We start from the raw sequence: 12,924 nt of genomic DNA, 5'->3' as shown, positions 1-12,924 counted from the left end.
TTTTGGGAAAACTATGGGTAATAGCACACAAGGCTCTTGCTGCATCTGTGAGCACAAAAGTAACCTGGCTTCTAGCAGCAGCTCCTGCAAAATGAAGTATGGCTCTGCCTTGGCTCAGACTGGGGAACAGTCCAGACCTGGGGTCTGCAGCCCCCTCAGCCTAGTGCCTGTTCGGATCCCCTGGGGCAGATCTGTGGAGGAAGGAAGGATATGGTGAACCACTTGGGGCCAGAGCTTTTGGCTGGTAGCTGCTGTGGGCGTGAGTAATCTGCAAAATTGTTTTTATCTGGTTTGGGAAGAGGTTTCCTAGAACTCCAGGAACGAGCAGCTGTAAACAAACAAACTGAGATGAAAGGTGAGGAGAGGACAAAGCCGGAGAAGAGCTGCAACGGGCTGTGCAGTGTTGCAGCCTTGTGAAGAGTTAAACATAATCCAGGCCTAATTATCCCCATATGGCTGCGTCTGGCAGTGAAGGAAGAAGTTGGCCAGCACTGGGGCCTGAACAGTGGCTAAAACAAATAAAGGGGCCGTGGTGCAGCCAGGGGGGAACATCCCAGGCAGGGTGAGAAGAGAGTTCAAGTCACAAGAGAGCGGGCGGAAAAATCTTCAGGAAAGGTGAGATAGGCAAAGGACATGGGAGAAATACCCAGCACTAAAAGCACCATGGCTGAGCAGCCCCCTTGGTGTTGTCACCAGCCCCCCAGCACCCACCTCACCCGGTTGAGGGCAACGGATCCTGCCCTGGCTCCGTCCCTTGGAGCTGGGGGACAAGTGAGTAACCCCTGTGTGCTGAGCTGCAAGTGTCTGGTTTTGGGGTGTTTCACGGGGTTCAAGGTGCTGGGGCCCAGAGGTGGTTGCTGCAACCTCAAGAAAGGGGAGCCTCACTGGCTCCTGGTGCTCCCTGAGGGGAAGAGGGACAATACAGGGGCTGGGGGCTTTGGACCATAAACCTTGGCAAAGCATCCCACCAACAAGGTGGGGACACCCAGTTCTGTGATCAGTGCGAAGTCTGTGACAGCGCTTCAAACATCAAGGATGCATCAAATAAAGCAGTATTAATTTTGCAATACATTGGCATCTGTTGCCTCTGCAGCAGCAATTTCTCTTGGAATTTCTGGCAAAGGGTGCCTAGAAGCATCAAAACTCTGAGAAGCACCTGGCGCCTCTGGGAGGAGATGCTGTGATGAGTTTGGGGACTTGGATGGTCTTGGCCTGGGAATTTTGTGTGGGGCAGGACGAAGGTGCCATATTTTGTCATCTTTGTAGGGTTTAAGCCCTATCTAGTGCTTTCTTGTTCGCTTGGATTTAGCCAGAGGAAAATCCCCGTGAAGATCCCTGGTTTTCCTTATGCAGGCTGGAGGCCACCGTGTGCCCACGGGTGCAGGGATACAACCAGAGCTCGGGGCGGTGCATTCCTGCCCCCTCAAAAGCTGGCCGGACGGCAGAGCCGCCAAACAGCCCCCTTCTTCATGCTGATTCTTTCCATCACAAGCGCGTCTTGTCTCCGTGGCCGAATGTCTTCCATAGACGGTGGAAAGTGAAATTTGTGCAATGTCTGTAGGAGGCTGAAGAAAGGCCCTTTGTGCGCCCCCCGCGCGGGCGCTGGGCAGCCTCCAGCAGCACCCTCGGCCGCCCCGCGGCTCCCGCCGGCGGCGTCAATGCACCGCTTGTCCAGAGACCGGGACCCACTCTTAAAGCCGGAGTTGGTCTCCCCCGGTTAGTCCCACCGGTGGCCCCGTCGGGGCGGGCACGGCTCCGGGGGGCCCCCCGGCCCCAACCCCAGGATGTTTCTGTACTGGAAGAAGCGGGGTGCCTACGAGCTGGAGGCTTTACCGGCCGGCCTGGCGGGGCTGGAGTACGGGGCAGTGGAGCGCTTCTCCTGGAGCTCCAGCCTGGACGTCAGCGAGGAGCTCGGGGGTAGGTGGCTGGGGGGCTTTGGGCAACCGGCAGGCTGTGGCTGAGTGCGGCTGCCCAAAGCCTCCAGCCCTGGCAGCGAGGGCGAGGGGGTGGGAGAAGCTCCTGGGTGCCGCCGGGATGCCGTGGGAATGCTGCAGGTGCAGCTGGGGAGCGCTCAGCAAACCGCTCAGTGCCACCGGCGCCGCTCCCCCGGGCCCAGGCAGGCGTTTGAAGCAGCCGGCTGCCGCTGCCGTGCTCTCTGCCGCAAGGACGATCCGGTTTCAAAACTCGTTCGCCGTCGCCGGGAGCGCCGGGTGTGATAGCACAGCCGGCAGCAGGAGGAGGTGACCAAGCGGGGAGAGGAGCTCATGGGGACAGGACCTCTCCTGCAGCATCCGAAGTGTCTGGTGGGGCCCGGACACCCTCCTGCCTCTGCCACAGAGCGGGGCTCCCTGCGAGGAGCTCCCAGCCCGTGAACCCGAGGCCCCGCGGGCAGGGTCGGCTTTTGGGAGCGGCCACGCGGCTCTGGCCGTGCCGGAGGCTGCGGCGTGGGGTTGGTCGTTGGCACTGCCGGCCGCTCCGGCCAGCCTCTAGTTTTTGGTGAGTTTGGAAAACTTTCCCTTGGGTGCATGAAAGAATTTCTTATTTGTTTCCGTTATTATTCCCGATAGGTCAAGTGAAACGGCAGCGGCGGGGGGCGGGGGCCGGCCCAGCCCGGCGGGCGCTGCGGGGCGGCCGCGGGGACAGAGGCCTCATTGTGCTCCTGCCTCGGGGACAGCGCTCGGCCCCTGCTCCCAGCCCTGCTCCAAGCCCTACTCCCGGAGGGCGACGAGCTGAGCCCTTCCCGGCTGCTTCTGCATGGTCATGCAGCAGCGTCCATGGTGCCCCAGCAGCCCGGGATCGCCTCCCAGCTGGGAGCTTGAGCAAGCAGCACCATTCCGAGTTGCTTCCCCCCTTCTCCATGCAGAAGCAGCAGTTTTTTCAGTGCTGCCTCAAAAGGCAGACTGTTTTATCCCGCAGACTGTTTCTAACCCTTGCCTTGGCCGCGGTCTCGCTCGGGTCGGCATGGATGCTGTTTTTGTTGGCAGGAAACATGCGGGAGAGGGAAGCAGTGCGGCGGGGAAGTCCCTGTGCCGCTGGGCTGGTGGAATAGCCGTGCCACCTGGTAGAGCCGTGCCATTGTGGCACAGCCATGCCACCTGGTCTCTCTACATCCCCGGCATCGGCTCCCTGCCCAGAAGGCAACTTCCCAGCGGTGCATCCCTGCCTGCAGCGGGGCTGTCCTGCCAGAGGGTGTCTGTACTGCTCGTTTGCTGCCGCGAGCAGCCCGGAGTCTGTTATTTTTAAACGATTAGGTTCGACACATAACAAAAGCCTTCAAAATAGGATTTGTTCCTAAGGCCGATTTAACTGTCAAAGCTTAAAGTGGCTCCTAAGCCCCGCTGGGGGCTGACAGCAGCAGATTTAGTGTTGCTGCTGCAGCCCCAAGCCGTGCCAGCCCCAGGGGAGCTGGGGCAGGTCCGTGTCCTCACCCTGTACCTGGGGTGCTGAGCAGGAGGTACCAGATTCTGTCACGGCGGAGCACACAGTGCGTTCACTCGGTGGGGATGCATCACTGGCTCTTGGGCACGGGGCTTCATTCCCCTGGATGAGCTGTGGAGCGGGCAGGAGCGGGTTGAGCCCGAGTGCTTTGCCAAGCTCTTAAACTCGGGATTCGTGGTGTGGGGGCCTTGGCACGGCAGCGGAGGGGGCTCACCACGGCACCCAGGCACTGACCCCATTCTCTCCCCAGCCGAGCCGTGCCCAGAAGAGGAGACAGTGCTGCGCTGCCAGAACCCCGACTGTGCCGGAGAGAGGAGAGCGGCCAAGGTGGGTCCTGCGGGGTGGGGGAAGCGCCGGGCAGCTGCCGCCTGGGGTCTTGTGGGTGAAAAGTTGCTCTGCCCAACTTGCCACTCCCTGAAGGACCCCTGCACTAGTCGGCAGCCCCTGTCCTGCTGTGTGCCCCAGCCTGTGCGGGTGTGCATTCCCCGCCGGTGCCGGGCTCCTGCTGGCATTTAACGGCACGGCGGCGGTTTACTCGTTTCCCCAAGATGCCGCGATTTAAGCTAATCCACTCCAGCCCGTCTGTTTCCCCGCTCTCTAACGTGACGCCAGGGAGGATTTGGGGTCCCTTCTCTCCCACCGGCTGTGCGGGGCCGGGCCGGACCTACGCCCTGACTCCCAGGGGTTGTTGTGCAGGGCCGCGGGCGGTGTCTCCGGCGCAGCAGGCAGGACGGCCCGGGCTCGGGGGGTGTGCCGCGGTGCTCTGTTTGCACGCCGGGGTGGCAGGGCCGGAGCTGCTGGGGCACACGTGGCACTGGGCTGTAGCTGCCCAGGAGTGCAGCCGGGACTGTCGGGAGCGACTGAGGCCACCCCGCCGCTGTCACCAGACCCCTGGTAGTCCCTCTCAGGTAGCAGGAGGGGGGGCCTGGTATGGCTGGGGGCTCATCCTGCCGTGCCACGGTGCGGGACCGTGATCCCCCTTGCTTGTGAGGCACCTGCTGGGGGGCGGCAAAGCTGCCGAGTGCTGGGAGTGCGGTGGGGCTTGGATCAGGAGGGGGCAGAGGGGTTTGGCCATCCCGCCTGGCCCCTCCTGTGGGGATGAGCCCGGGGATGAGTTGCTGGCACAGGGTGGATGAGGAGCCCCGCATCTCTCTGGGACGGCAGCCAAGGATCCCAGGGGATCTAACTGAACGAGTGCCAGCTGCAGGCACTGCCTGGAGCCCACGGCCATACTCCCACATGCAGGTGTCACGAGGCCGCGATGGCAGCAGCGCTGCGGGACACATGGTGGGAGAGGAGGGGGGCAGAGGGGTACAGGGTGTCCTGGGGCTGAGGGGTACACGCTGTCCTGAGGCTGAGGCTGTCTCGAGGCCTGGCATAGGACACTCGTGGATGGCAGTGGGTGTTGCAGAGGGGACAGCGGCCCCCTCAGAGAGAGCGCGGGTGGTGGGAGCGCGTCAGCTCTGACCTCAGCAGCGCCGGGAGGAAGGAGGGCAGGAAGTGGGGGCGGCTGGAGCTGCACAGGCGCTTCCTCCCCGCAGCAGAGCGGTGTACTACAGGCAAGCCCGGGCAGGGCTGGCTCCTCCCAGCAGCTCCTCGCACCCCTCCGCGTGCAGGGTGGCGATGGGGGTCCTACACGGGGACGGGGATGTGACAGCAGTGCAGCAGGGCTTGCTTGCAGTGGCCGGTGGCACCACAATCCCCAGGAGTGGGGCCAGGAGGTGCCCCAGTGAGACCAGCAGACGAGCCCTGACCAGGGGACACAGGCTGTGCACTGTGCTGGGGGCCTGGCCGGGGGTTTAAAAATAACCCTCTGTGAATGCCTGGAGGGGCTGGGGCCGCGGCCGTGGCCGCACACAATCGGAGGAAACGCGCCGGCTTCGAGCATTGTTTGGCTGCAGACGCTCACTTCCTCCGTCCTGCCACGGGGACATGGCTCTCGTCAGCACAAAGGGGCTGTGGGGTGCCAGGACAGCGTCCTGAGCCACTGCTGAGATGCTGGTGCCACGGTGCAGGTGACTGTCCCTCAGCTCCCTGTGCAAGCCTCGGCATGTGCAGGTGTCCCAGGGTCTCTGCTCATGGTGGTGGAGCTGGGAGGTGGTCTGTGGTGCAGAGACCCCTGTGTCATCACCATGCCCTACAGTACCCACTGCCACATGGCCATGTCCTGCTCATGCCACTTCCCCTGTGCCCGCTCTGGCCCCAGCATTCGCTGTGAGCAATGTCCCAGCTGCAGTTGGGCATGGGAGAGGGGACACTGCTGCTCGTGGTGTTGGCCTTCCCCCCGTCAACACGCCACAGCTGGTGGCCCTGGGCAGGCCCTGCCTGATGGACACATGTCCCCACAGGAATGCCACCACGCAGAGTGCCGGCAGCTGAGCCGCAGCGGCCCCCTCAGCCTGTGTGAGCTCTGCGACGGCCGCCTCCATGGCGCCATGCACTTCGATGGCCACATCCGCTTCGATCTGTCCCCGCAAGGTGAGCCAGGCAGGGCTGTGGCACCGCTGCTCCCGCGGCTCTGCGGCAGTGGTGCGGCGCAGGGATGGGAGTGATGGAATGCGCTTGGGGCTGGTGCAACTCAGGGGTGGGAGTGGGATAAGTGGGAGCCAGCACGGGGCTGGGGGAGCTGTCACAGCCCAGCTCAATGCCCGTTTGCAGGTTCCATTCTGGCCCGCAACATGTCGACACGCTCATGCCCCCCACGCACCAGCCCTGCCTCTGATGTGGAGGAGGAGGAGGACGGTCCGGCAGAGAGCAGAGGGTGAGCCACCAGCCCTGCACAGCCCCTGTGCAGCCCCAGCCTGCGGCATTCCCATCACCCTGCCTTCCCTGTGCCCGCAGGGAGCGCAGGAGCTCAGCGCTGAAGCTGCCTAAGAAGAAGGCTTGGCGCAGGCACACTGACGTAAGGCACCAGCCCTTCTCCCTGGGGTAGTCGGCAGGGCAGAAGCATGGCCCTGGTAGGAAGGAGGGAGGGCAGGAGGGAGAGACCCCTAGGCAAGCAGCTGCCACCTCTCCCAGGACCCCAGCAAGGAGTGCTTCACTTTGAAGTTTGACCTCAGCATTGACATCGAGGCAGAGATTGTGCCAGCTGTGAAGAAGAAGTCGCTGGGGTGAGTCTCTTGGGGACAGGTACAGGAACAGTGTGGGGACAGATGCAGAGACAAATAAGGCACTCGTGCCCTGCAGGGAAGTGCTGCTGCCAGTCTTCGAGAGGAAGGCAATCGAGCTGGGCAAGGTGGACATCTACCTGGACCAGTCCCACACGCCACTGTCCCTGCAGTTCGAGGCGTATCGCTTCGGGGGACACTACCTGCGGGTGAAAGGTGTGGCAGGGGCCCAGAGGGAGCGTTGGCTTCCCCGAAGCTCCCAGGGGACGCTGACAACCTGATGCTCCCACAGCCAAGCCTGGGGATGAGCTGAAGGTGGAGCAGGCAGTGAGGGATGCCAGGTCAGCCAGCCTGCCCATCCTGCATCCTGCCAGCACTGCTGCATTCCTTGGGCCAGTGCTGGAGCCACTGCCAGGACGTCGGGAGGGCACCGAGAGCCTGGTGAGTGCCAGTGCAAGCTCTGGGGAGGGAGGAGCTGGGGATGGGATGACAGTGCGTGTGATCCCCTGCTAGCCATTCTTTCTGGTGATGATAGGTCATGGGGCAGCAGCACGTCTTCTCCATGGCTTCTCCATGGCTTTATGTGGTGTGGGCTGAAGTCCCCAGGAGCCACTTTGTCTCCTGGCTGTGCCATGCTGGCTGTGCTGTGCTATGCTGGCTATACCATGGTAGTGTAGCAACTCAAGCAGAGGCACCAGCCCTTTGCCAGGTACAGGCTGGCACCAAAGCAAAGGCAAACAGGAACCCTGGGGGCCCCAGCAGTGGCTGGCACTCGGTGCCACCCCAGCCCTGGGACTCGCCCTGGCCCCAGAACTTGCCCTGGCCTCTGGCCCTCCTCTCACGGTGGCACCTTGCAGCTGCTGAGCACAGCTTGGTCCTGCCCCATGGACCCTGGCCTCAGATAAGGTGTGGGACCGGGCTGGGCGTCGCTCCCGTGGGAGCAGGGTGCCAGGCCTGCGGAGAGCAGCTCTTCAGGGTCTGACCAGGGGGACAGGGTGCTTGGTCCTGTACCAGCAGTCCCTGAGGGTGGCAAACTGGCTGCATGGCCAGGGCTGGTAGCCTCCCGTGTCCAGCACTATGATGCCTGGCTGCGGGACAGGCAAGGCACTGATAGGGCCAGGGGACAAGCGGGCAACCAGCCACCTCTGCGGCGATCTTGGTCCCAACTGCCTTCCTCGGGGCAGGTGGGCACCAAGTTGCACCGGGGCGATGGGACTGGCAGCACCGGGAGATGCGGCAACACAGTGAGTAATGAGGACCAAAGCTGCTCAAAGCAGCTCTATCTGCCTGGGTCTGGGGACGTGGCAGGGTGTGGGACCGTGCTGGCGGCGGTGGCAGCAGCATGCCACTTCTCAGGGCTTGGTGGGAGGCAGGGAACCCCGGCCCTGTTGCCCTTTGTGTCACGATGAGGAGATGGCAGCGGCCACGTCCCGGCACGGCCCAGGGACACTCAGGGAGCAGCCGGTACAGCGGTGCCCGGGGCGGCGGGAGCCACTTGGCCGTGACCCAGCTCTCGCGGCCAGGCGGGGGGCTTTGATCTCCGCCGGTGAATTGTTCAACTCTGGTAGCTTATCTGCCGAGGAGGGAAATTAAGTTTTCGGCGCTGGCCCCACCTCCTTTTGTTTCGGAGGAGCCCGGCCACAGCCTGCCCGGCCCCGGCTCTGCGGTCCGAGCCGGGAGTGCGGCTGGACAGGCGGCTCGGCCGGGTTGCTGCGACCCTCGGGATGCCCTGAGCCCCCCGCTGCTGGGGCCGCTTGTCCATGGCCGGCCGGGCTTGGCCAGGCAGCGCCCGGGGTCCTGCACCCCCGGGGCCCTGCACCCCCGGGATGCAGGTAGGCAGGTCAGTGCGGGCAGGGGAGCATGGCCGGGGGACCCCACTGCCCGGGGCTGCCATCTGGGTGTCTGTCCCACTGTGCTCGAGGTCAGCCGTGCTGCTGTCCCCATCCCAGTGCCATGGCCGCAGTGCTGGGCACTGACCCCGGGGACACTGGCTGTCCCCGCTGCAGGCTCCAGGACGGCGAAGGAAGAACATAACAGAGTTCCTGGGGGACACCAGCATCCCCAGCCCTGAGCCAGCCCTGCATGGCAGCAGCTCCCTGCCCTCCAATGGCACTGACACCTGGAAGAACCGCGCCGCCAGCCGCTTCAGTGGCTTCTTCGGCTCCGGCACTAGCACGGGCTCCTTCGGGCGGGTAGGTGGGATGCAGGCATGGGGAGGGGGTGTGGGAACTACCTGTTGCTATTTTGGGGAGCTGGGATGGGTCCCCCTGGGGGCTTGAGACCCTCGTTCCACAGGCAGGGCGAGGGTGTCTGTGGCACATGACCACTTCGCCCTGGCCCAGCCACTCTGTCCCCTACTTTTGGCCAGGAGACTGAGAAGCTGGAGCAGCTGGTGAACAGGCTGCACGCCTACAGCACCTTCGGGCTGCCCAAGCTGCCGCCCCAGTTCCGCTTTGACCGCGACTCCTGGGAGGAGGATGGGGATGAGGCCGGGCTGACACTGGAGGACAGCTGGCAGCAGATCATCCATGCCACAGAGGTAGGGACAGGGCCTGGGGAGCCACAGGGGCTCTGCCAAGCCCCCAGCACTGCGCTGACACTCAGCCTGGCAGGCCCTGTCGCGCCGGCAGTGCCACCAGCAGGAAGCCATCTGGGAGCTGCTGCACACCGAGGCCACCTACATCCGGAACCTCAAAGTCATCACCGATGTGAGTGCTGGCAGCTACTGCACCATGCTGGGGCTGGGGGCTGTGGCTGCAGCTCACCAGCTCCCCACTCTCCCCACAGCTCTTCCTCTCCTGCCTGGTGAACCTGCAGGAGTCGGGGCTGCTCAGTGAGGTGAGTGGAGGGGGCTGCAGGGGACAGGGTGTTTGGGGATGGGTCCTCAGCCTTGCCAGGCCGCAGGGTGGAGGTGCCATTCCCCAGCACTGCCCACCTCACCCCCACAGGTGGATGCTGAGCGGCTCTTCAGCAACATTGGGGAGATCATCCGGCTGCACTGCAAGCTGTGGCGCAGTGTCATGGCCCCAGTGCTGGCCAAGGCACGACGGACCGGGGCACTACTTGACCCCACTGACTTCCTTGATGGCTTCAAGATGGTGAGTGGGCATGCCATGCTGTGGGTGGAGAGTCATGCTATGCTGTGTGCTGCATGGTGACCCCCGTGTGTCCCCCAGTTCGGGTCCCTGTTCAAGCCCTATGTGCGGTACTGCATGGAGGAGGAGGGCTGCATGGAGTACATGAGGGCACTGCTGAGGGACAGTGAGCTCTTCCGCACCTATGTGACGGTAAGGGGAGGGCAGGGGGCAGGGCTGGGGCCAGAGCAGTGCCAGTGCTAACACCTGCGTGCCACAGTGGGCCGAGAAGCAGGAGCAGTGCAGCCGCCTGAAGCTGAGTGACATGCTGGTGAAGCCTCACCAGCGCCTCACCAAGTACCCGCTGCTCCTCAAGTCCATCCTGAAGAAGACGGATGACCCACGTTCCCGTGACGCCATCACCACCATGGTAAAGGATTGAGGGTGGGGGGCAACTGAGTTGGTCACTCCAGGCCCCTCAAACCCACCACCACCCCTCATCTGTCACAGATCAACTCCGTGGAGCGCTTCATCAATGATGTCAACTCGCGGATGCGCCAGCGGCAGGAGCGGCAGCGCCTGGATGCCATCCTCAGCCGCATCGATGCCTACGAGGTGGTGGAGGGTAGCACAGATGAGGTGGACAAGGTAGGCTGGACATGGTGGAGCTGCCATCTCCTGCCATGTCATGCCGTGCTATGCCATTCAATGCCACCTTCTGCCACCCTGCTGTGCCACCCTGCTGTGCCACCCTATGTCACTTCATGCCAAGCCACCCCATGCTATGTCATGCCATGCCACCTATGCCATGTAACCCCATGCACCCCATGCTGACACCGGGGGCTCCCGGCAGCTACTTAAGGAGTTCCTGCGGCTGGACCTGACGGCCCCCATCCCTGGCACCTCCCCGGAGGACACCCGGCAGCTCCTCCTCGAGGGCAGCCTGCGGATGCGGGAAGGTAAAGACAGCAAGGTGAGGACTGCAGGGGACAGGGAGGCCTCAGCCCCAGCCCCTGCCCCTGCCCACCCTCCCTCACTCACTGCATTGACCACCACCCATGGCCTCACTCCCACCCCCAGATGGACGTCTACTGTTTCCTCTTCACCGACCTCTTCCTCATCACCAAGCCCTTCAAGAAGGCTGAGCGCACCAAGGTGATCCGGCAGCCCTTACTGGTGGACAGGGTTGTCTGCCGGGAGCTCAGGGACCCAGGTGAGCAGCACTGGGGGCACGAGGGACTGCAGGGGCATCTCTGGACTCTGCTGACAGTCTCTGCCTACAGGATCCTTCCTCCTCATCTACCTGAATGAGCTGGGGAGTGCCGTGGCTGCCTACACCTTCCAGACCAGCGGGCAGCTGTGCCGCAGCTGGGTCGAGGCAGTGCGCAATGCCCAGGTGAGGGTACATGGCTGGGTGAGGGACCCGTGGGTGCCCCGTGCATACCCCATTCCTCGCTGACACCTCTGCTTCCCAGAACCTGCTGCAGCGGCTGCGGCAGCGCCGTCGCGTGGAGGAGGAAGAGGAGGAAGAGGAAGAGGAGGAGGAGGAGGAGGATGGTGAGAGCAGCACCTCAGTCGCCAGTTCACCTACCATCCTACGCCACAGCAGCACCAGCCCAGACTCACAGCAGTGGTAGGGAGCAGGAGGGGGAGGCCTTTGCACACCCTCGGCCTGGTACAGGCCCCTCCTCACCTTCTTGCCTCCACAGCCCCTCCGACGGCTCCACCGAGACGCTCGCCATGGCGGCAGACGGTGGCGACGAGCTCTCCTCCCCAGACTGGGATGCAGGACCCTTCAGCTCACCCTCAGACGGCTCCTCTGTCAGCACCAGCACCTCCACCGGCACTGGCACCTCTGCCGAGACCCCCACCTCCGCCGAGACCCCCACCCAGGAGCTGCCTGCAGGCGCCCTGCCTGTGCCCCCGCCGCAGGGTGTGGCCTCCCCAGGCAGCGGCTGCCGCTCGTCCTCCATCGACAGCGCCTATGGCACGCTCTCACCTGCCTCCCTGCGGGACTTTGGCCAGCAGCCAGAGGGGATGGCCGAGGAGGGGCAGGAGCCCCCCAGGGCCCCTCTGGCTCCCCGGCCTGCCTCGCCCCGGCTGCGCCGCCGGACCCCCGTGCAGCTCCTGCCCTGCCCGGCCAGGGTGCTTAAGTCCAAGTCGGAGGCCAGCTTGCCCCAACTCCTGTCCCCCACTTCTTCAGGACCCCTAAGCCAAAGCCGCAGCCTCTCTGACCTCTGTGCTGGTTCCCCCCGGACTAGCCAAGACCCTGCACCCCTGGTTGCCCCTGGCAGCAGTGGCAGCTCCACATCAGAGCTCTCTGAGCCAGAGGAGCCAGTGGAGAGCCCGGCATCCCTCCCACGGGAGCTCAGACATGACTCTCCAACTCCTGCCCGCCGGACCCTCTCGGACCCACAGTCGGCACAGCACCGCAAGCTGACGCTGGCGCAGCTGTACCGGATCCGGACCACTCTGCTGCTCAACTCCACGCTGACGGCCTCGTAAGCACACTGCCTGCTCCTGGGGGATGCCCCGGCCCTTCCAGGGGCTTTCCAGGGGCCGAGTCCCAGTGCTGAGGGCATCTCTCCCCGCTCTGTGTCTTGCAGGGAGGTCTGAGAGCCGCTGGCGTGGAAAGGAGAGATGCATGGATGCACCAAGGAGCTTCTCCTGCTTCTAACTGTAGCGTAATGCCGGGGCCAGGCAGAGCGGGCACTGGGATGCCACGCTGGTGGGGACATGGATGGGGATGCAGACCAGTCCCCTTGGCGAGGACATGTCCTAGGCATGGCGGTGCGGGGCTGGACATGGCGCATGGCTTGTGCTGGACCCTTGTCCACAGACATGAGGGTTGCCGGGCAGGGGGCCCTGGGGCTGTTGGGGGCTGTGGGTCAGCTCCTGGAGGCGAGGAAGGGATGATGATGTCGGCAGTGGTGAGTGGGGAAGGTGATGAGAGGGATGGCATGCGGATGGCACGGTGCTGGGGACAGTACAGGGAAGAGGCTGGGGCTGGTGGCAGGAGGGGACGGTGCAGGACTGAGGCAAGTTTGCCCTGTGGGGTGGCAGTGGATGGCAGCACCTGGGGTCGGAGTGTGGGAGCCACGGTGGGACATGGCGGTGGTCAGAGCCCCGGCTGCCCCCCCATGCCAGGCTGCACTCCACGTCCCAGCTGAGCAATAAACCCAGCTGGTGCACGCTCACGCCTGCCTCGCCTCTCCTTTGGCTTCAGCGGCACCCAGGGCTGGGCAGCACCACGGTGGGCACGGCGCAGCTGAGGGAGCCCCAGCGGGACAGACAAAGAGGGAGCT

General features: G+C 64.1%; 1 protein-coding gene across 5 annotated transcripts; it reads left to right on the top strand.

The window, feature by feature from the left end:
- The first annotated feature begins 1,759 nt into the window (after positions 1 to 1,759).
- On the top strand, positions 1,760 to 12,816 carry PLEKHG5 (pleckstrin homology and RhoGEF domain containing G5). 5 transcript variants are annotated; one of them, XM_085080321.1, is made up of 23 exons: positions 1,760 to 1,917; positions 3,689 to 3,765; positions 5,787 to 5,916; positions 6,097 to 6,199; positions 6,280 to 6,340; positions 6,457 to 6,548; positions 6,625 to 6,761; positions 6,838 to 6,986; positions 7,730 to 7,789; positions 8,552 to 8,737; positions 8,914 to 9,084; positions 9,158 to 9,253; positions 9,333 to 9,383; positions 9,494 to 9,643; positions 9,722 to 9,832; positions 9,900 to 10,049; positions 10,130 to 10,267; positions 10,473 to 10,592; positions 10,700 to 10,832; positions 10,903 to 11,015; positions 11,095 to 11,252; positions 11,329 to 12,120; positions 12,226 to 12,816. In XM_085080321.1, exons 1-23 carry the CDS (start codon positions 1,785 to 1,787, stop codon positions 12,233 to 12,235), a joined length of 3,321 nt encoding a protein of 1,106 aa, XP_084936447.1. In that variant the 5' UTR covers positions 1,760 to 1,784; the 3' UTR covers positions 12,236 to 12,816. The 5 variants fall into 5 exon arrangements, with proteins under 5 accessions (XP_084936447.1, XP_084936448.1, XP_084936449.1 ...); XM_085080323.1 differs by lacking the exon at positions 1,760 to 1,917 and adding an exon at positions 2,405 to 2,496; XM_085080322.1 differs by lacking the exon at positions 7,730 to 7,789.
- Positions 12,817 to 12,924: the final 108 nt, after the last annotated feature.

Source organism: Lichenostomus cassidix, chromosome 21 (assembly GCF_008360975.1).
Source record: "Lichenostomus cassidix isolate B80296 chromosome 21, HeHo_3.0, whole genome shotgun sequence".
Classification (NCBI taxonomy): domain Eukaryota; kingdom Metazoa; phylum Chordata; class Aves; order Passeriformes; family Meliphagidae; genus Lichenostomus; species Lichenostomus cassidix.
This window is presented reverse-complemented; position numbering and strand designations above follow the sequence as displayed.